At 47.6% G+C, this 24,654-nt stretch overlaps 1 protein-coding gene across 1 annotated transcript in view; it reads right to left on the bottom strand.

Annotated features, from left to right (window-relative positions):
• The window catches only part of WT1 (WT1 transcription factor), a 36,036-nt gene extending 34,781 nt beyond the window's left edge, over positions 1–1,255 (bottom strand). The window contains exon 1 of the mRNA XM_040609748.1: positions 809–1,255. Coding sequence (XP_040465682.1) covers positions 809–1,199 — 391 coding nt within the window. The 5' untranslated portion in view covers positions 1,200–1,255. The remainder of the gene's footprint in view (positions 1–808) is intronic.
• Between the last annotated feature and the right edge of the window lie 23,399 nt (positions 1,256–24,654).

Here is a 24,654-nt window from a genome sequence, read left to right as displayed (position 1 = left end):
CCCGCGGCTCCGGCGCTGGCTGAAGGAGGGGGAACAAGACCCAAAAGGTCTCGGGCGAGCTCTCCGCACGCTCGGCCCCTTCCCCTTCTTCCTCGCGTTTGCACCAGCAGATGTTTACACTGCAGCCGCTGGAAGAAAAACGATTAAGACGCTGATCCCCGGTGCCACACGCAGGGGATGACCCATCGCCCGGTCGTGCAGCCCACGGGAATCTCTCAGGGCGGTGCACACAGGGGGGGCCGCTGCCAGCTGCAGCGCAGCCCGTTCTGGCCACGGGGATGCTGGGGGGGAGCTACGCGGCTCCCCTGTTTGCCTAGCCCGGCCGGGGGCATTCAGAGCTCCCCAGGCTAATTCGACGAGGGACTTGAACACACTGACGTGCGGGGAGCGGTTTTCGGATTCAGGAGGCGGTTCGGAGGTACACCCCCACCCCGCCACGGTCTGTGCAGGGAATTGTCTCGGGGCACCGGCCCCATCTCCATCCCAGGGCTTGCGCCGTCCCCGGCCCGAACAAACTTTTGCGAAGCGAGAGGCTGCTCCAGCCCGGGGAGGGAGACGGGGGGCTCCAGCCCACCTGGCAGAGCCGACCGCTGCCCCGCCGGGGGGTGGGGGTAAGCAGCAACTCGTGGCTCCTAAACCCCCCCCACAGCGACGCGACAGGGAGAGGAGGCACGGAAGGGCTGGCTCGCCTGACCCTGCCCGGCCGCTGCCGGGAAAGGCCGGGTTTGCTGTTTACATCGGGTTCGGCGGACCCTCCGGGGGCCGCCCCCCCCCCCGAGCCCGGGGCGCCCGGCGGCGCTGCCCTTACCCTGGTTGCGGATCGCTTGCTGGCTCTCCAAGCAGTTGGGCAGGTAGGGCCCGTTGGGGAACATCCGAGCCTGGCCGGAGGGCGGCTGGCTGGGCGGCGGGGCGCCGAAGGGCCCGTAGCGGCAAGCCCCGGCCGTGCCCGTGAACTGGCCGGAGAAGTGGACGGTGAAGGCGCTCAGGTATTGCTCCTCGTGCGGGTCCGATCCGTTCCAGCTCGGCTCCTGCTTGATGAAGGAGTGCGGCCCCAGTGAGCCGTAGGAGGCCCCCGGGGGGAAGTCCAGGACGGGAGCCCACTGCGCCGCGCTGCTCACCGGCATGGTGCAGTTGCTGTTACCCGGCAAGGAGGGCACGGAGGGCAGCAGCGCGTTGAGATCTCGGACATCGGAGCTCATCTGCTCGCAGACCTTCTGCCTGCCGCCGGGCAGCCAGTCTCCCCCCGGGCCGCACTTGTTCCAGGACACCTGGCCCCTGCCCGCCAAGCCGGAGGCCGGCTCCGGCTGCAGGCACCAGGCTGGCGAGCTCAGCCCTTTGGGGGAAGTTTGCTCCGCCACGCAGCTCCCCGGGTCCAGCCCTGCGGGAGCCGGCAACAGCGACAGGGAAAGGTTGTTCTCCAGGATCGCCTCCGGGGTTGCGCCCGCTGGCAGCGCAGGGCAGGGCTGCGTGCGCGGCTTGTCCGCCTGTGCTTGTGTCTGTCTGTCTGCGCCTGTGGCCGTCTGTCCGGGCTAGGGGGGCACAGCCACCTCGCACGCCTCACCTCGGATGCCTGCTCACCCTCAACTTTGCAAAGCTCAAATAGAGGCGCTTGCAGGGGAGGAGGAGTCAGCCAGGCCGATCCTCCATTCACACAACCTCCGCCGAGGGGCTGCCCACAGCCAGCTCTGCTGAACCCAGCCGGACCAGACACGCGGGCGGGGAGGGGGGGGCGAGGTGGGAGACAAGGAGAGCCGGGGATGGAGGGGGAGAGGTTACTGTGGGAGAATATATCTCCCCTACACATCACTCCCACCCTGCTTCTGGTGCAAGCGCCACTAAATCTCACCCTAACATCCCTTCGGCTTTAGGAGAGGCTGGCGAGACTGTTAGAGGGATCCAGGTGGCCAGTAAGTACGTGCTGGGCGACTTCCCCGCCAGCTCCGTGCATGTCCGCGGGGACTCCCGAGGGCGGCAGGGTCGCCTCCGCCCTTGCAGGAGCCAGGGGAAGTGACCCAGCCCGGGGCGGGCGGCCCCCGTCCCTGCGAGGGGAAAGTGGCTTTCCAGGTGCCTCTCCCGCCGTGGGAGGAACCCGCGTGTCCCCGGGGGTCCGGGCTGCCTGCCCCCGCCTCCGCCCCGCACACCGAGCGCTCCCTGTGCCGGGCCGCGTCATGCCGCTCAGAGCCGGCCGTGCCAGGGTACCGGGGGCTCCGCCGGCGAGGGGAGGGGCGGGAGCCCTTTGTAAGGGGCCCGGCGCCGGCGTGGGCCCCCTCCCAGCTCCGTGCCTCCGACCTGCCCGTGCGTGAGGGGGAAGGAAGCGGCTGGGCAGGCGGGGGAGGATCGCAGGGCCGTAAGCAACCTGCTTTAGGGAGATCCACCTGGCACTGCTCCTGCGGACCCCGGACCATCTCTTCCCTCCCCAGCCTCCTGGACAGCAGGTCCCCAAGCACACATCCCGGGGACAGCGACGGGAGAGCCCCTGATGGCGTCTTACACGTTATTCCCGGACGGTCCGTCCAGGCGGCACGGCGGGTTTCGGGTGGGCCCTGGCAGCGTCCCTGAATGGGATGCCCTGATTTTGGCGGTGCGGGAGCCCTGCTAGACCGGCTGCCCTGGTAGGACGCCCCGGGGAGGGCGGCAGAGCCCCGCAGGACGTGGCGGTACCTGCCGGCACCGGGGGCAGAAGCAAGCCCGCAGCCCCCCCCCTCCGCCCCCGCGGGGGACGCTCTCACAGAACGCGACAAGAGGGGTCCTACCGTCTTTCTTCAAAACTAATTAATAATCAGTGGGGGTGGCGGTGGTGGGTGCTTCTGCGTGCACGTGTGGGACCGCACCTGGCAGCTGCGGCCGCTCGGGGGGTGGTGCGGGGGCAGCGCGGCGGTCCCGCTCCCCCGCGCATCCCCACCGCCACCGGCCGCTGTTGGAGTGGCGGCTCCGCAACGCGGCGCCGGGGTCATGGGTGCCCCCAGCAGCCCCCGGCGCACCCTCCCCGGCCGCCTCAGCCTCCCCTTGCAGCCAAGCCATAAACGAAACGCCATGAGCATTTACCTGCCGCTGGAAAGACCGAGCCCGCTGTCCTCCCGGTGACAATTTACATTCCTCCTCGGGCATTAAAGATTAGCGTAAGCGTTGCCGATCTTGAAACGCTGTTTTCAAATGCAAGGGGTAAATGCTACAACAAAAGAAATTAAAATAGGTCGTTGTTAGAGCAGCCAAGTATTTCATTTTCTCTTTACACTCTTTAACCAAAACGGTCTGGTTTTGTTATTAGTGAAATTACTTAAATTTTCACAAACTTTCTTCAGAGAATTCCATTTAAGATCGCTTTTAATGTGTAGATCTATTTGTTACGGAAATCTACGTGTAACGTAAGAGCGAAAGATTTGTTGTTTGTCTTTGCCGGTATTAAAGATCGTCTGAGCTTACAGGATCTGCCGCTTGTGCCGAGTATACGCAAACTAAACCGCTCTCGGACGCCGTTTGCGAGCGTAGCCCGTGCCGGTGCGGAGGGAACGCGCTGCCCGCGCTGGCACCGCCGGCTCCGGCTGCTCCCGCTCCCGCTCTCGTCCCGCTCCCGCGCCGGGGCTCCCCGCATCCGCATCGCCCCCTGCCCTTCCCCCCGCGCGGGCCGTGCGGAGCCGGGGAGGGGGGCTGCTGCTGGATTTGCCCATTTCTGGGAGGGACCGACACCTGAGGTCGGTCCTTTTCATCTCCGGCTCTAAGGTGGACAACGTAGGTATTGAAACAAGTCTTTGGCCAGCCTGGGCGGAGTATTTAATTTCCCGAGAAAACTTAGACCTCTCCTAATACAAACAGAAAAAGCCCTTCCCCCAGCGGACTATTTTTCGAAGTAGTGCGGGGTTTTTTCTTTGCTCAAAATAACCTAGCTTGATAAATCTTCTTGAAAGGGAAAGATGTTTTCTTGATCACTTAGGTCTGCGTTATTCCACCTGGGAAGAAGAACTGCCGAAGTCCTTCCGAAGCTTCGCCTCTCTCGCACTTCCCAGCGGTGAGACAAGGCGACCCCTCGGCCAGCAGCGCATCCTCCCTCCCCGCGGCTGCCGGCAGCCCCCGCGGCCACCGGGGGAAAGCGGCGCTCTGCCGGGGCTGCGCTCAGCCCTGCGCAGCGCCCTGCACGGCACCTGCGCCCCCCCGGGCCACCTCCGCCGTGCGGGCACGGAGCGGGCCCGCCGCACACAGGGGCGTCCCGGGATGTCCCGGGAGAAACCCGCAGCGGCGCAGCCCGAGGAGGGGAGGGAAGCCCGGACCCTTCTATCCCGGGACAGGCTGGGGCCCTCCGAAAAGCGGCCAGCGCCCCATCCCGCAGTCGCGCCCCTCTAGCCGGCAGGAGGGAGAGAGCACGCTCTCCAGCCCCGGCCGGGAGCGCTGGCAGCAGGGCCCCGCGGCAGCGGCCCGGCACGCCCGGGGGAGCCGCTCCTGCCGTGCGGGGGACATCTGCTCGCCTCTTCCCCGGAGATCGCGACCCTGATTCCCGTCGCACCCTGGTGTAAATCACCCCCCGGCCCGCAAACCGGGCGCCCGCGCCCGGGCTCCGGTGCCCAGCTGAAAGCAATGGCCGGAGAGATGGCGGTTCAGGGACAGCAGGTCCTTTGTCGGTGCCCAGACCCAGGGGCCCGGGACCTCCTGCCCTCTCCCCTTCAAACACCGCACGATCCAAACCTCTGCCAGGCAGCAATCAGGCTGCATTGGTTTGCCCGCTATTCCATACCTATGCTGATACCTGATAACGCTCTATCTTCGATTGTGCTCGAAGGCATACTCTGCAAGATTAAACAACGGATATTCCCTGGACGAGGATTATTCTACTGAGAGTCCCACTCGACGCCGGGCAAAACGGGCTCGGGAACCTGCTCCAGCCTGGGTAGAGGTGAAGCACCTTCCCGGCCGGCGTTTCCCGTTCCGCTCTCTCCCCTGCCGTGCTAACCCGTTAAGGGACCGGTAATTCTTACTACACTTAAACTCAGAAACGATCCCTTCGCGGCTCGGAGCTGGGGGAGACTGACATAAAGAGAGATGAACCCCCCAGCCCTTCCAATCCCTCTCACAGCACGCAGGGGGATCTGTCTCCTTTCACTCAGGGAGCTGGTAAGAGTTTAATCGACAAGCGCAGCAGAAACCAAGCTGCGAAGCCCCTGCGGGAGCGCAGGGTGCGGAGGGGCTGGAGCACACCACGGCGGGCCCGATCCTGCCCGCCTGGCTGCCCCTCAGCGCTGCGGGCACCACGGCAGCCGCCGGCACGGCAGGAACGGCCTTCCCTGCCTGGGCTGACGAGGGCACTGGCACGCTTTCCAGCTGGGGAGAGGACATTCTGGTTTTCCTTTGTGGGGGGGGGGGGGAAGCCTTTTTCGATGGCGCAAGGAGGGAGAGGTGTGCGCCCTCTCCCCGGCTGCCCGCTGCGCGGAGCAGGGCGCGGGCGGGCGGGCGCTGAGGTCCCCCCCGGCCCGGGACACCGGCCGTGCGCCGGCGCTGCGATTTCACCGCACGCCCCCTTCGGCCCGGCTCCCCCGCCGGCCCTGCCGCCCGAAGCGGCGCGGGGCTCGGCCGGCTGAGCGCTGCCCGCTCCCCGCGCCCCCGGCCCGGCACCGGGGCCAGCTCACGGCCCCCAGGCCGCCTCCCCAGCGCCGGGACCGCCGTGCAGCGGCGGAGCGCGGAGGGCCGGGCCCGGCCGGTGGGGCTCGGGCCATTATTTTACCGTAAATCTTTGAAACGCTGGAACTAATTACGGAGAGGATATGTCTCAATTTGTTCCGCATTAGCGCCGCGCCGGGCCGCAGGCACCGAGCACGGGAAATTGATGAGCGCGGCCCCGCGGCGGCTCGCCGGGACTGCGGCCCTGACCCCGCGTTCAACCCCGCCTGCCGCACCTGCGGGGCCCCCCCGCCGTGCCCGCTGCGGGGCCGGGGGCTGCGGGGCCGGGGGGCGCCGGCGGAGGACGAGGTACCGCGGAATTTATTGGCATCCCGCTAAGGCTCGGCTCGGTGTAAATCACGGGGCTGTGCAGGGCCGTCCAGCATCCCCACGTATCCTGCCCTCGGCGGGTTTCTGGGGAATAGGAGGGCAGAAACAGCCGGGTATCAGTAACGTCCTTCAGATCTGGCCTTATGTGACATTTAAAATGTCTTAGATACACAGCGGGATATACTTATGGAGCAGCTAAAACTATCATACAGAAAGCGTATAGGTGTTCTGGCACACAAAAGAAATGGCGGGGGGGAAGCTCTTGGGTAATATGCTCAGTTCTTGGCATTATCTGTAATGGTTTTGAAACTAATAAAGTTATTATTTTGGGAGGGGAAAATAAAACAATATTCTAAAACATAATACATTATAAATGGATGTACGGTAACTGAGATCTAAGGAACTAATTTCTCCCTGGTTATGTAGAATGCATATCCCTCTCTAAAGGCATACCGAACTCGAAATGTAATCGTATGTAAGCAGATCAGCAACACCACCCATCATGGACACAAATCCAAAGAATTCTCTGAGCCACCTGGAACAGCATCTTTGAGTATGGGTACACGTCAGAAACGTAACCCAAATTCACACATTCAAAAGTGTTAGGAAGGCTCCAGCTGACACGGACCTGCTGTCCCCAGCCCCACACTGCGGTATTTCTGGTACCTCACGGGTAAGGACAGGCAGTTTGTAACTGCCACCAGCAGTCTCGAGTCTTACTAACCCTCGGGTGTTACAGGACAGGGACGGAGGAGGAATTGTCCTTTACCAATTTCTCCAGTAGGCTGACCATGAACAAGTTTTCCTCAACACTAACCTTTATCTTTCAACTTCATTCTTGAACAAACAGACTCCAATAATGCAAGCAAAGTCTTGCAAAGCCCTTTTGCAGCCCTGAGCAAAGATACTCTCTTGACCAGACCTTCCCAGTGGGAAGCTGGTGGGGCTCCAGTGAGGCTGGTCTGCCCTATTGCAGCCAAGGATCTAAACCCATTTACACGGGGTTTTGGTCTCATCCTGCACACTTCAGAGGAATTCATGCATGTAAGCACCTGATGAAAAGTCCCACCGAAATCAGTGCTTAGGGACTTCAGTTCACCAGGGTCTTAACACCTTGTGCCACACTGTGGGGAGAGCCAAGCATATCCTCTTTGCCTATGGGATGTTCATGGGGTGCAGAAGACAAGCAGTGAAGACAACGTGTCTAATGCCTCAAGCAGACGAGGAACAAAGGCTCCTCGGTTCTGTTCAATGCTTTCTGCATGCTTCAGAGAAATGGAAGAACTGACCGGTTTTGCAAAAACAATGGGGGACTCCAGCAGTATTTGTGGAGTGCTTGGAGACTTTGGGTAAGCAAAGAAATGCAGATGGTTGCTGAATTATGCAGCGCAGCTCAGTGTGATCTGCCAGTGATATGACCTGTGAGGGGGTGGCAGGGCTGGAGCCTATTGCAACACGGCAAGTCCCTGCTCCCAGTCCCATTAGCACAGCATACGCCAACGGCTCCTTCGCAGCCTGGGGAGAGATTCCACTGCCCACAGCCCCCCAGCACAGCCCTTTAGCTTTGTTAGTAATTGAGCATACCCAGCCCTTCATTTAAGTGCAGCTACATAAAAATACGTGTCTCTTTTCTCTCTCTGGACTATATGTACTGATGTGTGTGGATTGCAGCAATACACAAAAGGCAAAACAAGATAATTTTTCTCATCTAGTTGGCTGAAAGCAACAGGCAGCAAAAACGTAGCTCCAACCAAAACAAGAGCTTTCCCAGTTCTTTATTCTGAGGTTACCCACTCAATATGTTTTTTTTCTTCAAAACCAAAGCATTACAGTCAGCCTCTCCCTTGTGTATGTATCACATGCTGCTGCATGGGATATCTGCTCTGGTCATGAGGGTGAACAGTCACCTGAAAACTCCATGGCTTCAGGGCCTCAGCTCAAGAGAGGTCTGCTGCAAGCAGGGACAGAAGCCCTGGTACCCTCCACAGAATCAAGCATGACCTAGCTGGGCTCTGCAGGTGCCTGCACAGTTCTCATCAGCACGTTACTGCAGGACTCGCTGTTTCCACAGTTGTGACTGTCACTGTTCAGCAGCAGCCTCTGCTGACCCTACTGCTGCCGACAGACTTGTCTCACACAGCTCATGCTGAGGGTGAGCTACGCAGGGACAGTTAGAGATGAAGCTTGCAGGGAGAGGTGGGGGGAAAGGGAGAGAAGGGAGGGAGCCCATGTGTTGAGCTTGCCTTAGAAGTCACATTTCTTCTTCATGAGACACAGGAGATTCTTTTCCCTTCAGATTTTATTTATGTTTGATTCCGCTAAATTCATCTGAGTACTACTATTACACAGGAATGAAAAGCGCTGAGGGTTTGCTGTAGCCTTTGAGTCACAGACTCAGTCTGATCAAACCTACCACTTGTTTTTCCTTCCTATTAAATGAAAGCAGAGTTCAATAAAGTTCAGGTCGGAAGTAAGAGCTACTTTTGTAACGTCTTGACAGACCTTTCTTAAAATACTTAACATGTTAGTTGAAAAGAAAGAAGCACAAATAAACCCTGTCAACTTGTTATTTATAGACTTTTTAATAAATGAAACAATGAAAGGAACAACTAAGTAAGTGTGATTCCTTTCTCTAGATTGCACTACCATAGTTTATTAGCTCTATGAACAGATTTGCAAGTAGCACCATCATGCTAGTCAAGATATTAAAAAAGTTTATGAGCAGTTGCTTAGAAAATACAAGATAAAGCCTACAGAAATCTGATACTGGTCAATGGTGCATTTGTTCAAAACATAATACTCACTTCATGTCTCCATAAATCCTTTGCAAATGAAACTTCCATTGTGATCACTGTTCCAGATCTAAACGATTTATTATTTTTTTTTCTTTGGTAGACATTAGATATCTCTCAGAACGTACAAGTTATGTACCTATCGATACAGAGTTAATCATGCCTCCATGTGATAATAAATATTAAATTCAAATAGGGAGATAATTCAAAGAAGGAGTTCAAAGCAGTTTTTTTTTTTATTTATTAGTGGATTAACTTACATTAAAAAAACCACATTTCTGTGTGATCTGTTTCAAAATTCTGAGCTTCCACAGTTCCAACCAGTTAGATCCTGGGAGCAGAGCAGACATTGGATCATGTGCAGGGTCAAAACGGAGTTCTTAAGAATATTATCTCATTGCTTCACCCTGAGCTGCAGCAGCCTTTGCAATTTCTATGTACACTTGAGGAAATAAGTTCTACTGCTTTAAGCAGCTGCTAGAAAACAAGGAGTATACTGAAAGGCCAAGCAGAAGAGACCCTCCAGGAAAAGTCTGTCAGCCCATTCTCCTAACTCCATGGTCTGAGCTTACCAATTTGTAGAAGTATTGTTGTGTTCACTACCTCTAGCTTTCTAGGCTTTTGCACACTTGTCTCCTGTCTCCTAATTGTTCAAATCCAAATGAATTTTCAGTTACCAATTTACTCTCAGAACCTCTGGGCAGAAGTCAAAAGAAGTTCAGCAAATTGGTTGGATATCAGCTGAAAACACACTTAATTTTTCATTAGATAGACTTCTCTCAGAGGAACTACTGGAGTCAGCTTTAGCCAGCCACCAGACCTATAATGAAATAATTCTATGTATTGGTAACATGCACACCTTGTCATAGCTACATATGCTTTATCACGGAATGAAAGTTCTTGAATAAGTTGAATAAGCTCCTGAATGTTTTTCCTTATTTTACTAGTCTCTGTTTTGCATACAAAAACTCTCCAGCCAAATAAAGATTTCAGGGTAGTTCACACTTGCAACATGCTTCACTCCAACACCACCTATCAATAATACCCATTCAGATATTGTAAAAGGTTTGGTCCCAGATTTACGGGGACATATGTGAAAGGCATATGCAATTGTCACCTAATGCATCTTCAGAGGTGGTATCCCTTTGGACAGTTGAATCCAACATTACAGTTTCCTGCACTTAGCATCAAAGAAACACAATCAAGCCCATAACCACAGTAAACGCATTTGCACGCACAAGCTCAGAGGAGGCAGGTTTTCTTCAAGACCTGTAATATTATTTAGTAATCCTAACTGAAAGAGAAGCTGTAGGCTGGCCAGCACACAAGGGATGCTCTGGGCTGCCCAGCAAATGCAAAGAATCCAAAGACCCTCAAACACAGTTAAAAGATGGGGAGCACTATCCACTCCTGGGTGCCAAGTTATTAGGTGACTACAGAGCTATGCTTTGTGGAGCACTGCAAGGCTCCGAATAGTCTTCTGCAGCTTTTCCCAAATCACAGAAGTCCCCTGGGAAACGTCAGTAATCAAACAAGATCTCGTGGTCAGGAAGCTTTTCTTCATCCAGCCAATTTTATTTCCCCTTCATCATTCCATCTATTACTCATTACATCCTCCTGCCAAACTCGACATATTTCTTCTCTCTCTCTCATGCTTACATGTTTCAGTTACACATAGACCATTATGTCCTTTCATCCCAGCTTTTCCTACCCCTTATTCAGGCTGCACGTATTTAGTCCTTTTCATTTTTCCTGCTGTCCTCCTCTGAGCTCCGTGTAACAGCATCTCTCCTCAGAGAAGCACTCTGAGTTGAACTAAATATTCTGCAAACAGTTACATTTGGCAGTGTCTAAACGCAAGGACACACAAACCAATGACTAAGTCACCTTGAACAGCTGAGTGAGAGTTCAAAGTCATAAAATTGTCAAATCAGGATAGGGAACTCTGGATGACACTGCAAGATCAACTTCACAGGAAGCCCTCAAGTAATGACATCTTCAAAAATTTCCCAGGTCTGCTTTATGGTCCTTGTCTCAAGGAATGTGTCATTAAGTACATATTTGCAGTGATTTTTACATACAAAATATTTTATAAGCATTCTGCCACTGCAACGTTTACTGGTAAGCACATATTATCCTTACAATCTTATAGTATATTCTTGAGACACAACTTAATTATTGTTCCAAGAAACTGAAGTACATGTGAAGGCAACTTTTTACCCAATTAAATCACTTACTGTTAGCAACTCATGCTTAAAACATTAGAACATCACTGAGTTGCACAGTTACAATAGTTTGCTTCTATCATCACATCCCGCTTCAAAGAAACAGCTTCCACAGCCTTTCACTGCCAGAAACATGTGGCTCTTATCCATAAACAAGGCAAGGTCATTCCACAGATTGGAGCATATTGCAGATTTCTACATAGCTTACAATTCTGTAAGCTCAGGTCGAAAGACTTCAAGTTTAGTCATCTGAAGATGCTGAATGTGGTAATTTAGCTCTTCAAAACCTGGGAGCACTATATATTTGAAATTGGGTTTACATCCAGTTAGGGAAGACAGTTGTCTAGATACCCATTTTTGCTAAACTATCGGCTTTATGACTAGACGCTGATAATGGTGTAAGTTTGTGTAAGGTGCCAAAACTTTACAAAAAACTAGAGCTACATTATCACTCCCTGAACTCAGAGCCTGATTTTCCTTTTATAGCAGAAGAGACAGGTAAAATCACTGGAACTTCAGAGCACACATCAGCCCCCAGGAATGAGATGAGAGACAGGTACTGGTACTGTGACATGCAATGTGGCATGTTAAATGAGCTGTGTGCAACACACACACAAAACAGTAACTTCTGTTTTCATCTGTGGAAGGTAGCGTCTGCTAGGACCGCTCTAACAGCACAGCCCATTGGGGTCACTGACACTTTCAGCATGCGATGGATGCACTATTAAGACAACTACTGTGTGACCTGCAAGAGCTCTCAATGCCTGAGCAAGAAACCCCTGAGCAGCTTTCAAACTGGAAAGGGCAACTGGCAGATTTAAAGGATCATGAATACCCCATAGGAAGTGAAGCACCTGCCTCTACCGGTTAAGCCTGCACCTTCACGGAGCAGAAATGGCACATCATGTGCATGCCCTAAGCCAAACCCAAATATTGGTACTAGAACTACACTATTGGTTTCCATCTTCCCATAAAGCTACTCTTTCCCTCTCCCCTCAACTTCTGTGCTTGTTCTCCTCCCCCTGAATTTGTTTTTGTTATAAAAGAGAAGGACACACTCTGTTCCTGTCTTTCCTAGGTAACTGGAAGGAGCTACACAACACGGAACATTTGTAGATAATTTTCATGCCAAAGACAAGAAAGTGCTCTGATTACCTGGCGTGCATTTACCAGGGGGAAGGGAATGAAAGGAGTCTTAGCCCCGCTCCCCTGCCTTTAACACTGGATGCTGCAGCACACGGCTCTGCCTCACCTCACGAAGTCCTGGACTCTCGGCTGTTCTCTGACTTTTCCAACTGTGAACCAGGGTCACGTTTTTTCTTGATTATGGCCAGAAAAAATAGGTGGCACAAGGTATGCAAGGTATCAGGCCCTACGACCACTGATAAATCTCTAAGTACTTTATGTGGATTATGTTGGAAACATATTCTTAGAGACACTGTTCATGTTTATAAAGTCTTTTGGGGTGAACATTGCTTAATGGAAAAGCAGCATAGAAATTTAACAAAAGCCACGCTGCAAAATGTAAAAAAGTAATTCTCCCACAGGAACTGAAAGGCATTTCATACATGTCCAATGAGACATTAAAAATAATTATGTGGAAGAGTAATAGCTCCCTTGGTTGTTTTAATATATTTTTGTCTACAAACAAGAAACGTTCTCTAAACTGCTGCCTTGGCTTGGCTTGAAAGGTCTCTCAAACAAAAGCCCTTCAAGTGACCCTTAGATTATTAAAGCTCAGTAACAATGAATGTGGATCTCAGTTCAAACAAAGACTGTAAAAATAAAAAGACAGCAGTTTCGGTCTTGGAAATGAGCATGCCTGAATAAACTGGAAACACACAGAATGTATTTTTGATCAATAGTAATACCTTCTCTGAACAAAACTAAAAACTATTGCGTAAATTTTTCGACGTTGTTTTTCCTCTCAAACAATAACTGCAAATAGACTCACTTCTACTACAAGTGGAAAGGTTGGATGCTGTGTCTGAATTTGCACTTCCCAAAATTCATTCAGAGAGTACTTCAGATCACCAAGTTTTTTTTTTATTATATTCTTAATGATTTTTCCTCCAAAACCTGCTAAATGTTATTAGTATCATTGGAAACATTTGTGGTGAACAAAAAATGCCAGCAATGCCAAATTACAAAGCTCAAACACTGATCTGTGTCTCCCATGAGAAAGAATAAAAGGTTGAGATGTTCAATGACAGACATTAATGTCAGATGCCAAAGCAGCAAAAGCAAACATAGGAGTGGGGAGAGATATATAGGCCCCATAGAATATCTTGTTTTGAAAGTCATATGTCATTTAAATGGCCTTTATAAATGAAGAAGTTAATTCAGAATATCTTTTTGTGTAGTTTTCTGGCAGAACATACACTGCTGCCAGTTGACAGTCAGTTTTGCACTTGTAAACTGGAGTCACAGCTTCATGGCTGTGAGCACCGACAGCTGTCCACAACACTCTCTCTGGGCATAGGCCAAAAAGGATGTCACCAGAGCAAGTGGGCTGTACAAAAATCAAAATGATCACAGTTCTATCTCCTCTGTGCCTACCAGACTTGCTCTTGCAGCTAGTGGAAGAACCGGAGAAGTAGCGACTGTGCATATAGCTGAGAGAAGGGGACAATCTCCCTAAAGAAACGTGGTCCTCTGCCCTTTTCATCTCACTTGCCAGGCAGCTCACCAGTCCCTCACCAGTTGCTCTGGCTTTCCGTGTGTGCTCTGGTCTTTCTTTTCCCTCCCACTCTTCTTCCTTTAGAAGCAGCAGCCCAGCTCTCCCGTCTCTGTGGCACACCCGTCACACTTCTCTAATGAGCTCTGTTGGCTATTATTGGCTATTATCAACACAGTGGCATCAGGCAGACACAAGTGTTTAACCGTTCCTTAGCTGGGTAGACCATGCTGTACTAAAACAGTCTCTGATATTTTCATCATGGAAGTTCACCACCACTGGGAGTACTGCTAGAGCTGAACAGGTGGATAGAAATGCAACACATCTTCCCAAAACAGACACCCTCTATACATTAACAAAGGCAGGCAACAGATGTGTAGAAATGATCCTTCTCATTTAGCACAGGCAATCAACCCTGTCTCTCTGTTGGCAAATTTCTGAACTGAAAGCTCTGATGGGCTTGAGATTTGTAATGAAGTACAGACAGAACTGTGCATCTGCTTTAACGACTTGGAAGCTGTAACATTGCTTCTCTACACAGGGGTGCGTAACGACTGGAACTGGATTAGTATCCTTGCTGACCAAAGTTTTCTATTCAACCTATTTCTATTCAGAGCAGTAAATGAGCTACCTTTGTGTTATGCCTGATTCCTGTCCAGAGGGTTAGGGAGATGCTTGTTCTGCATAACCATGGCAACAAAATTGGCAATTAGCATCAAGTTTGGCTATTCCTGTGAACAGGAATTACCCCGTGAACTCCACTTGCCAGACACCAAGCAGCCAGCAGTGCAACAATGATGCATTTAATACAGTGATGTATTTAGTACCATCAAGACTGGATTGGAATACAGTAATAATAAAAGACACTATAACCTACCAATCTACCTCTTTCTCAGTCTCTCTCATGTTTCGAGACATTTGTATTTTCTCTTAGATTTAGTGAGCATCTCTCTTTCCTGCCTTAACAATCACCTCCTTGCTGTTGCATTGCAAAGGCTAACGCGCTAAAGCTCACCTGTAGCATGGAGTGATCACACAGTTCCCTGGAAGTATGACTTCTCTTAGCACATTTTACACAATGCATTAAATGAAACACAGGACAAAAGTGAGTAAGTATATGCAGGAGGAAAACATTTCTGCATGAGATCTGGAAATAAAGAAAGATGAAAAGAAGATATGTAATTTACTGAATAGATTAGTAGTTGATAACGTTGTTACTGATGTTCTTCAAAGCACTGATTTACATTTAATGAGAGGTCACAATTACGCAGGAATCTCTCTTCTGTTCTGTTTATGGTGTTCAGAGCAGTGTGGCAGTGGTCTGCCACCAGGGGTTCCTAGGTGCTCCAGCAGTACAAATAAAGAATGGCAGCAGGTGATAGAACTGATTACTAGAAACTCTTAACAGCTTAGCTTAACATCTGATACTAAGAAACTAGGGCCTGGATTTCAACACAATTCTCAGACTGCTTTTGCCAATTGCATCATTTCTATAGTTTGTACAACTCTTCTGAAGTTAGATAGATGATGATAATATTGATGGCCTCATGTAGTTATCTTTTTATTACTGTTCTTTCTATATAACAGTATAGTAATAGTAATTAGCTGCTTGTTCAGAAAAAAAAACCCTAATCATGCTGTGTCTCTGCAAACACCAAAACCACATAATGACCTGCAATGTATTACAAAATGCTGGTCACAATTGTTGTACGAGTTAGGAAAAGAAAGATGAATCTGAGAGAAACTGGGTCTAGTGAATGAGATACTTATCAATTAAGAGTTGAATCTTTTTTTCACAAGGATGTCAATCAATGTTGATGGATGCTATGCTCATAAAGAGGAAAACTAAATACCAATAAATAATATTGTTAAAAATGACATGGCAACACATGCCAGAAGACTTCATCCTGGTATTCATCTCTACCTGTCAACAGAAAAGCCCAAACAGAAGCATGATGTCAGTTCAAGGAAAAGGCAGAGGACTTGTCATTTCAAAAGCCTTAATACTTAAGATGTGCTTAACCATTTCTTTATCATTTTTGATCTTCCGTATTAAGTAAAGCTACCCAACACCTGAACACTTGAAACCACGCTAAGGTGCCAAGAAAACCACTTTTGGATTAAAACCATAACCTTTTAAGAAGTCAGCAAAGTCTCAAACTTACTGTGTATTTCTCCCACAAAGACAGCAACATTTGGGTGATGCATTAAAGGCAGAGGGAAAGAAGATGGATACCAAACAAATAGCATCACAATAGCAAAAATTCTGTGAAGTCAACAAAAACTAGGCAGGACTAGCTGTACCATGCTTTGCTTATAAAATATGTAAAGAAATAAATCCACTGATAATTTTAAGAAACAAAATACGTATAAACTGACAGAAAAGTAGTAAAATACTTAAAGTATCATTTCATACACATATGTAGTTTAATCCAAGCAATTAACAAGTCTTGGGAAACAAAGCAAAAATATTTTCTCTTGGTTCAAGCAAAGCATTTGAAGGCAGGTTCCCTTAGGAAACAAAGCTTATGTGATTGCATTGCCAGTCCATCTGTCTCTTGAATAACTTTTCAACCTCAGACCTGTTTCAGCCAAATTCTGTAGAGACATGACATTTCCAGCAACACTAAATGTGCACAAACATCAAGAACCTGGCAGCTCAATAGAAACAAAGTCCTAAACTAGTGCCCCCACTAAAGAAGCGCTGCTGTGTCAGCATTTGTAGAGTCTGGCTCCCCCTTGGCCAGTTACTCATCACAACTAACTACGAAACATGTGCCCATTGCCCCGCTGTTACTTGGGGAGAAGTAAGGGAAGAGAAGTTAGCGGGAGTGGGAGGAATCACAGGGAAAATGTAGGGAGCAGGGGTTGAGGGGTGGGCAAAGAGCTTAGAGGCAAGTATTCCAATCCAGGCAGCTAGGATTCATTAGTTCCACTGTCACAGAACAACTTGTCAGCCAAGAAACTAGTAATAGTAAATAACTAGGAGTTATTTGCACAGCTCAGTTGATATAGGACTTTCAAAACCTTTATTTGCTGGCATTTCAGATCTTACTTCCAACCATGGAGGCTTATGCAAGTAGAAGATTTGATCTGCCCACAGCAAGCTGAACATTTACATTGGTGGGGCAAGGAAAAGATGTGTAATGACATTGATCTAGGATGCAACAAACATCAGGTTGCTTTAAAAACTCTAGAAGAGTTTGTATCCTTCAAAAAGGGGGTATTTCCTGCTTCTTTTCAACTGCACCATTGTCTACTATAAACCAATCTTGTACTCTGCTTGGGAATAGTAGAACGTGTGAGTAAGGACAGAGTTTACTAAATGTTGAATTAGTTGGGATTGATTTAACCATTTAAGCTTTTACTTGTGCTTAGGGAAACATGCTGAACTTTGAAGAAGTTTTTTGATGCCATCTCTTCTAAGCAGGATGTAAACTGATTCTCTTTCATTTTCTATAAAGGAGCCCATAAAAAGTTGTCCTGTGACATACACAAAAGACAGCCAGAAAAAAAAGACCAGTTGACAGAAACCACCCCAGACAGATGTATTTGTGAGCTTTATATCAATTCCCCTCTGTCAAAAACTGACTAGATGATATAAAAGTGCCCAGGTCACTCTAGAATACATAGCCTTACAAGAAAAAGTTCAGTCTTCTCATTCTCAGTTTTCAGCTTTTCCCATGTGATAAGATCTGTGACACCAGCTCCGTTGTTATGGCTCTCTCCATTCCTGAGTGTCATTAAGCATGCAGTGACATCCACAATCAGCTTCAGTTTTGCTCTAGGTAAGGCAAAGAGCCAGCCATTAACAGCGGGCTTGACAAGGGCAGAAGCAGAATCATCACCAAAGGACTGAGTTCTAGTGTCTATCAGATCAGCAGCTGTCACTTAACCTCCAGTTGTTATTTCTAACAAAACCATTCCTAAAGGAGTGGTACAAACTCTCAGAAAGCCTTTTCTGGTTCCAATTTTTTTACAGTGCAGACATCTAACTCGTTCACAGCTTGCTCCCAATACTGGTAGCAGTTGAGGTTCCCAAAGAGCAAGTTCAATATCTATGGGAAGGAGAAGCGCTGACTTTTCTTCAATACCTTGCTAGCTATGGGGTGGGACTAGTAGTACTTGGGGCTAAGCCTTCTTGATAAAAATTTCCCATCCCAGTGGCTGTGTCTGTCTAAACTGTCTGAAGGCACCTGCTACAGCTGGTCCTGAAGACCTGGCCCCAGGTTATCCATGTGGCTTCCACTGGGCCTCTGGGGGTTTCTTCTTCATTGCAATTGAGAGCTGGGAGCAGAACAGAATGAAAAAGGTCCCACTCAGAATAAATGGCCAAAGCACTCTGCAGAGAGGAAAAGGGTCTTGGTCATTCAGTTCAGGTGGAACATGTGGCACCTTCATAGAAAGAAAAGCAGCAGCGTTTGCCCACAGAGCAATTTTAATAGATGGTTTTGTCATTTGTGTTGCAGCATTCTGCAGAGGCAAGAGGAAAGATAAGATGCAGGAGCCAGAAAGGACTATGCAAACTCCCTGGCGGAGCAGACCAGGGTATCTCACAGTGCAGCTTAAAGTCCTTGCTGAAGAGACAGCAGAATCATTTCAGGAGTGTGGAAGGATGCAACCCGATTTGGGAGGAAGTTAAAGATGGTTGTGGGAGACAGCTGTATTCACACAGCTGCCATCATCTCCTGTCCAGGGTATGTCAGACATCTCTCTTCTCTGTTCTCTAGGTACCACCTAATGGGTTGTGTAAGGAAAAAAAGATAAAAAAATAAGGTGGTCATGGTGGTGAGGAGTGAGCTTTCACACCAGAGAATTCACAGCTGCTTTTTTGGTAGTCAAAGCTGGATGCAATTTTTTCTCATTGCTGACCTTTCATCTGGACAGACACGTTCACAGAGCTATAACTTGTACCTGTGAGAGCTGTATGCCCAAGAAAGCCCAGACCACTTTCTGTTGACTCCATTCATCCAGCATTTGTGTTCTTATATTTCCTGTTGTCCAGACAAGGACTCTGACAGGGCTAAACAACTCCACAGCCAGCAAATAAATCCAGAGCATATCAGTGTCTCATATATCAGTGTTTCATATAATGCAGCACTGACTTCCCATACTTCCAAAACAGATCCAGGAAGAGACATGAGCTACAAGAATGCCCCATATAAGCTAAAGAATCCCTTGCTTAGAAAGTAAACAGGATTACACAAGCGTACCCTTCAGCAGCAGACCTACCTCTATTCAGCAGCACCTAGGGCTGCATAAAAGGAAAAGGGAAAGGGGATTACAAGACGTGTTTGAAACATTGCCTTATTTTTGCTGAACAAGGCTTGCATGAATTGTAACTCAGAATTGCTCAGAACTGAGGTGCACTTAATGTTTCTCTTCTCTTCAGTGGATGACAAGGAGAGACCAATTTTTGCTGTGCTTAACAAAAAGAACACTGCCACAGCTCTCCGCACAGCAACTGCAACCAGAGGTTCCTGAGACCTAACCCAGTTCTGACACCAACCCTTCCATGAGTCTGTCACTGGCCTTTAGTACCTTGGTTTTCATACTGATTCAAATTAGGATGCGAGTGACAGTGGTGGGGCTTGTGTACAGCACAGCACAGATCATTCTGCAGCTCTCTGGACCATCCGTGGTAGCACCAGGTAACTTAGTCAGAAATTAAGCTTTAACTGAACTTGAGTGACTAATATGTTCACACCAGAATCTTTCCTGTGGGTTTTAAAAATTTAATTATATTCCACCCCCAAATTTTCCTAGTGCTACTCATTGAAAATACACAGCTGCACTGGTGAAGCTTGTCAGTGAAAGGAAGCTAGAGGTTTTGGCAGCTGCATGGAGGGGAAGAGGTGAGGCCCTGGACTCATGAGAAGGTGTTGGAGACAGTTTAAGTTTGGAGATCTCTGGAGTCTGCTGACATTTTTGGCGATCTGAAGAAAACTCATTTCATCCCCACCCTGTTGTGAACAAGGCAGAGCTGACTAGGTTACAAGGCAGTAGGCCTTCATCCCAGCTCCTTCAGTGACATATCATATCACCATAGTCAAACAGAGCTTGGTTCCCACCTCCATCTGTAAAAAGGAGGAGATGCATTTCTAAGATGAACATCAAGATCTAGGGCAGTTTGGGAGAAGAGTTCTTAGTTCTATGAAACAGATGTGTTTGAGCATGTGCTGATGTTCCCAGCATGGATTGTAGCTCAGGAACACTGCATATACAACTCTGAGCTAGGGGATCTTGTCAGGAAAGAACATGTTCATCATGCAAGTCATTCTGAAGGAGCCACACCAAGCAAAGAACAGCCTTCCTGATATTTATTTTCCTTTGCACACTACAGAAATATTTTCTTTTTGAAGCAAAATTCACCTTTTTCTACACTTATACAGCCCCTCTCACTGGGAAGGGAGCCAGCAGTGTGGCTCCAAGGCACTGCCACAGAATAAAACAATAACAGAAATAATAATTCTCCAGGGAATTTATTTTCAACCTATTTTTTAGTCACTCAAAATGTAACAGAGAAAAGTAAAACCCACACGATGTACAAATATCATCATAAATTCCCGGGATTGTGAAATACCATAGGAAAAAAAAATCACCACCTTCAAAACAAGGTTGTCTGAATAAAATGGGACTTTCCTGTGCAAGAGATGCCATTTCACTGCAGTGGGTGAAAAGTGCTATGTAAGTATTGACTAGTGTTAATTCTTAGTGTTGCTGTTTGAGCTGCCTGCACTACACAACAGAGAAACATCTCCTTCCCAGCCATGCAGTACAGCAAGACAGTTTTGACACAAAAAAGCCAGTTTTCAAAGCACAACTTTACAGGAGGAGGTTCAATACCAAAGCTGCCTGGCATTACACTGCCACTGACATTGGTATCAGCCTTGCAGAGCACTGCTTTCAGTATGACTATTTTGTTGCCGAATCACACTCATTTTTAAAAGAAGTGAACACCACTGACTGGGGGGATGTTCCACAGTTCACATTGCAGTATGCAATAATACAAGTATTACAAAGTATTGTATAATCCAAATAAAATAACAAGACTTAATAAAGACACATTATTGAAAGGAAGAGATTCAAGGCATCTCTAAGAAATACCAATGCCTAAATCAGAAAACAGCTCTCACCAAGGAGTGTTCATGGAAGCAGGGAGGAGCTGTCTGCACAGACCCTCCAGAGGGTGGAAAATTCCACGTTTCACAAACCTGAGTTACCAACTGCTCAGTAGTATGGGGGTAACAACGTACCTCTCACAACAGAACGTCCACCTAGGAAAAAGTATTTTCTCTAAGAGCTTGCTACTCCCTTTTGCAGCTTCTGCAGTAAAGTCTTACTAATGCCAGTCCTGAAGCACTCTGCCTTACACACAATGTGCAGGTGTAGATGAACTGGTGATATCTAAGGTGCTGTTAATCATGACCTGCTGCTTCAGCAGATATGAAAGAAAAATAGTGCATGTGCTTTCATGGACACTGTGAAATCCCCTCTTTCCTGCTCTGCAGTACTGGCCCCTCAAACTCTCCTTGATGTGGTAATGTAATAGCAGACCGAAAAGAATTGCGCAGCTTTCAGCAGTATACATCAATGAGGGAATGAAAATAGGTTTATCAAAGAAAAACGTGACTCTGACCCATCCTTGGAACCAAATCAAAGAGATTCTAATGGCAGCAACAGGTCTCCGAGAAGAAAACAAAGCCAAACTAGTTTAAAATAGATCCAAATAAGCATACACGGGGTTTTTTTGTTGTGGACATTGCCAGCCAGATTATGATTGGATACAAATGTTAAGGGCCCTTGAGTTGCTTGAGTCCTTAATCCATCAAATTGGTCATCACTATGTGCCAAGTGATGACCTCAGTCAAAAGCCATAAATCATTGCTCAGTTAAAGAACCAGGCCTGCAAGGTCCCTCAAGTACTGCTTCTCTCGGCGCTTGTGAATGGCGAAGGCAGGCTGCTTAGGATTTTGGATTAGCTGATTTACATGGAGGAAGACAAAAGGGGTCTCCACTCCGAGTACTAAATTTTGTGTTAACAGAAGCTGGCGTGGACCATATCAATAAAACAAGATGCCAGAGCGTGTGCTTTGCATGTGAGCAAAATGCTGAAAGGTGTGCTCCCTTACAGTGTAGTCCCAGTGAAAGATTTAAAGTGGCACATAAAAAGTTAAAGGTTGTTCTTCCTGTTAATTCCCTTCAGGGCACTGCAAGCCACCTCTCAGTTACTACACTTTGTAAAGAATGCTTAAACTACATGCTGTTTACTAAATATTATTGCAAATTCCCAGAAAGTTCATTCTCCATTCAGAAGTAGAGGAATCACTAGCTATAGTCTATTTGGCATATGTACCAAAGATGATGAAGCCTTTTTTTAAGTATAAAAGCTTTTTCACCTTTAATTGTCTAAATAAAGCAGGTGTTCATCTACAAAACATTTATCTGTAGGAACTGAATGATGAAAGTGACCTTAAAAAACCTGTCATAAAGATTTTGAAGAGCCACGAGAGTGTAGGGGGTGGGGGAAAGGAACATTTAAAACAGTAGAGAAGAAGCATGGTCACATTTTTCACCACGGAGCACTTTACAGCAAACTGTTTCCTGCGGTAAGACATCTTTCATGAAGCCTTCCACCACTCTCTCTTCCAGTCACTGTTAGTCTTGTTGTTCAAACATTTATATGTTTGGTTGTTTGTTTTTTTTTGCATGTGTATCTATATACAAGAAAAAAAGAAATATTTAAGTGACACTATGTAACAATTATGAATTACAGTAAAAGCACACATTGAGGTGCTGTACAGTTAAATACAAATATTTCCAAGTCTGGAGATGAAGACTGTATCTGTATTAATCATAACCTGCAAAAAGTCTTGATCTTACAAGCTTTTTGCACATCCCAAATTAGGTTGTAGCAATTAGACAAGTGGCAAGTTATATTATTCAAATGGACTGTATCTTGACAATGTAATAATACCTCTCACAGTCTGAAGTATTATCTTAAGTGATAATTCATCAGAATCAAAAGCATTGGCAAAGTAAGTATTTTGGGGTTTTGTAGTTTGTTTCCAATTTTATTTTTAAATGCTTTTGGCAGTTAACTCCTTCATTTTTAAAATTCTGTTACATTTATGTGAAATTGCCTTCTAAGCTGAAGGGACTTAAAGCAATGAGAAAAGATTTACTCCTTTCTTTTTCAGTTTCAACAACTCCTGAAGAATAAAACCCTACAGAGTGGGGATGAAATGACTCGGTTTTCATGGCAGTATGTTCCCTCTCACAAAGCACAGGAGGACAGAACCACTCTACTTGCTACAGTCCCTCAGACCACGAGATCCTTGTTCCTGTAAGGTCGGGGAATTTTTCCACTGGGCCAAATCTAGTCGTGACTGCACCTTCCTGCTCAAAAGGCATCATGACTGGAGACAGGCTCACATGCCCTTTTGCGTACAACCACTCCACCAGCTCTGTTTCACAGTTGTGTGCCTCCTGACATTTAGGAAACTGAGAAGTGCCATCCTGCTGTGTGCGAGAATCATTGCAGAAAGTAATCCAGTCCCCCAAGATTTACAGTGGAGCTACAGTCAGCAACATGCTGGACATCCACTGGCTGTAGAAAACCTGGGGTTTGACCCAAGAAGCTCAACACAGAAGGCAATTTAAAATATACAACTACCAATGCAGCATGGTGTCTTTTTTGGCAGAGAAGATAAAAATAGCAAAGAAACAACAGCTCTGTTCTCTTTATGAAAGCCTGGCAGTTTTCCAGTAGAGATTTAAGTTCTTTTTGTACTTGGGGGGGGGGGGGGGGGGGGGGGGGGGGGGTTGTGTGTGTGTTTGAAATGATGGGATGTGGTCCAAGACTGGTCATACAAACCTGAGAAATAGGGAATATAAGGCTGGGCTGAAGCAGCCAAAGTGGTACCACCAGCTGCAGCCCCATTAATTAGCGCTCTGTGGTATGTAGCTGTAAGAATGACCCTGATAGTTGTTGAATACAAGCAGATAACTTTTACAGAGCAGCTATGCTTTTCTTACTGAGGTATATTTATCCAAGAAGTACCTTGTACATTCACCCCCATCTCACAAGGCAGTAAATTAGTTCTAATTGCAAAGGTATGTAGTAAAAGCTGTGCTCAGACTTCTGCAGCATTTGAAGATTTATTTTACAGTTTTAGGTTTTCTCTGGATGTCTAGAATTGGAGGGAGAGGAACATGAGAGAAAATGCAGGTTTTATAGAACTATAAAATTACCTTACTTCAGATAAATAGATGTTTCTCTGCAACTTAATGTAACAGAATACTGCAGTCCTGTAGTTGACAGTGCAGTACACTAGAATATAGATTCCTTTCTTTGTTTATAGTTCTTCTTTTAATTTGGAAATAATAACAATTTTATCCGCTTAAAGGGGAAAATATGACAGCTACAATAACTATCTTAACATACCCTAACTCTAGTTTTATGAATAATTTCAAAAAAAGTACTGATAGCAGATACAGAGCAAATTTTTACAGCTCTGTTGACAACACCAACTTGTGCAAACAGCAGCAACTGCCTGAACATGAGCTAAGAGAGTCACTGGGTGCAACCCTAAAGCCAGAAGAGTCCCAGGATTTTGGATCCTTATTTTGTGCCAGATATCATCAGCAGGATGCAGCCTTTAGTCACTGTGTGGCATTCAGTCATGCTCTAAATCATCTTTTACAAATATTCATTTTCTTTGTTCCTTTGATCTGCTATACCTTGCTGATCCCCTGCCCCTGCAACAAGTAAACCTCACACTAACATCAATCAGGGAACATCAGCTACCCACATCAGCTACTCACTCCTTTCAGGGCCAGATTGTTCTGGTAGTTGTAAACTTGACAAATAGTCTGAGGATTTAATCTTGAATCAAAGCTATTATGCCAGTCCAAGAAAACAATGTTTGTATCAGACCGCAAAAAACAACTTGCATGTACTGCGCAGACGGTGGACACTTAA

Source organism: Falco naumanni, chromosome 10, assembly GCF_017639655.2.
Source record: "Falco naumanni isolate bFalNau1 chromosome 10, bFalNau1.pat, whole genome shotgun sequence".
Taxonomy (NCBI): domain Eukaryota; kingdom Metazoa; phylum Chordata; class Aves; order Falconiformes; family Falconidae; genus Falco; species Falco naumanni.
Note: the sequence above shows the minus strand (reverse complement) of the source record. Positions and strands in the feature narration are given on the sequence as shown.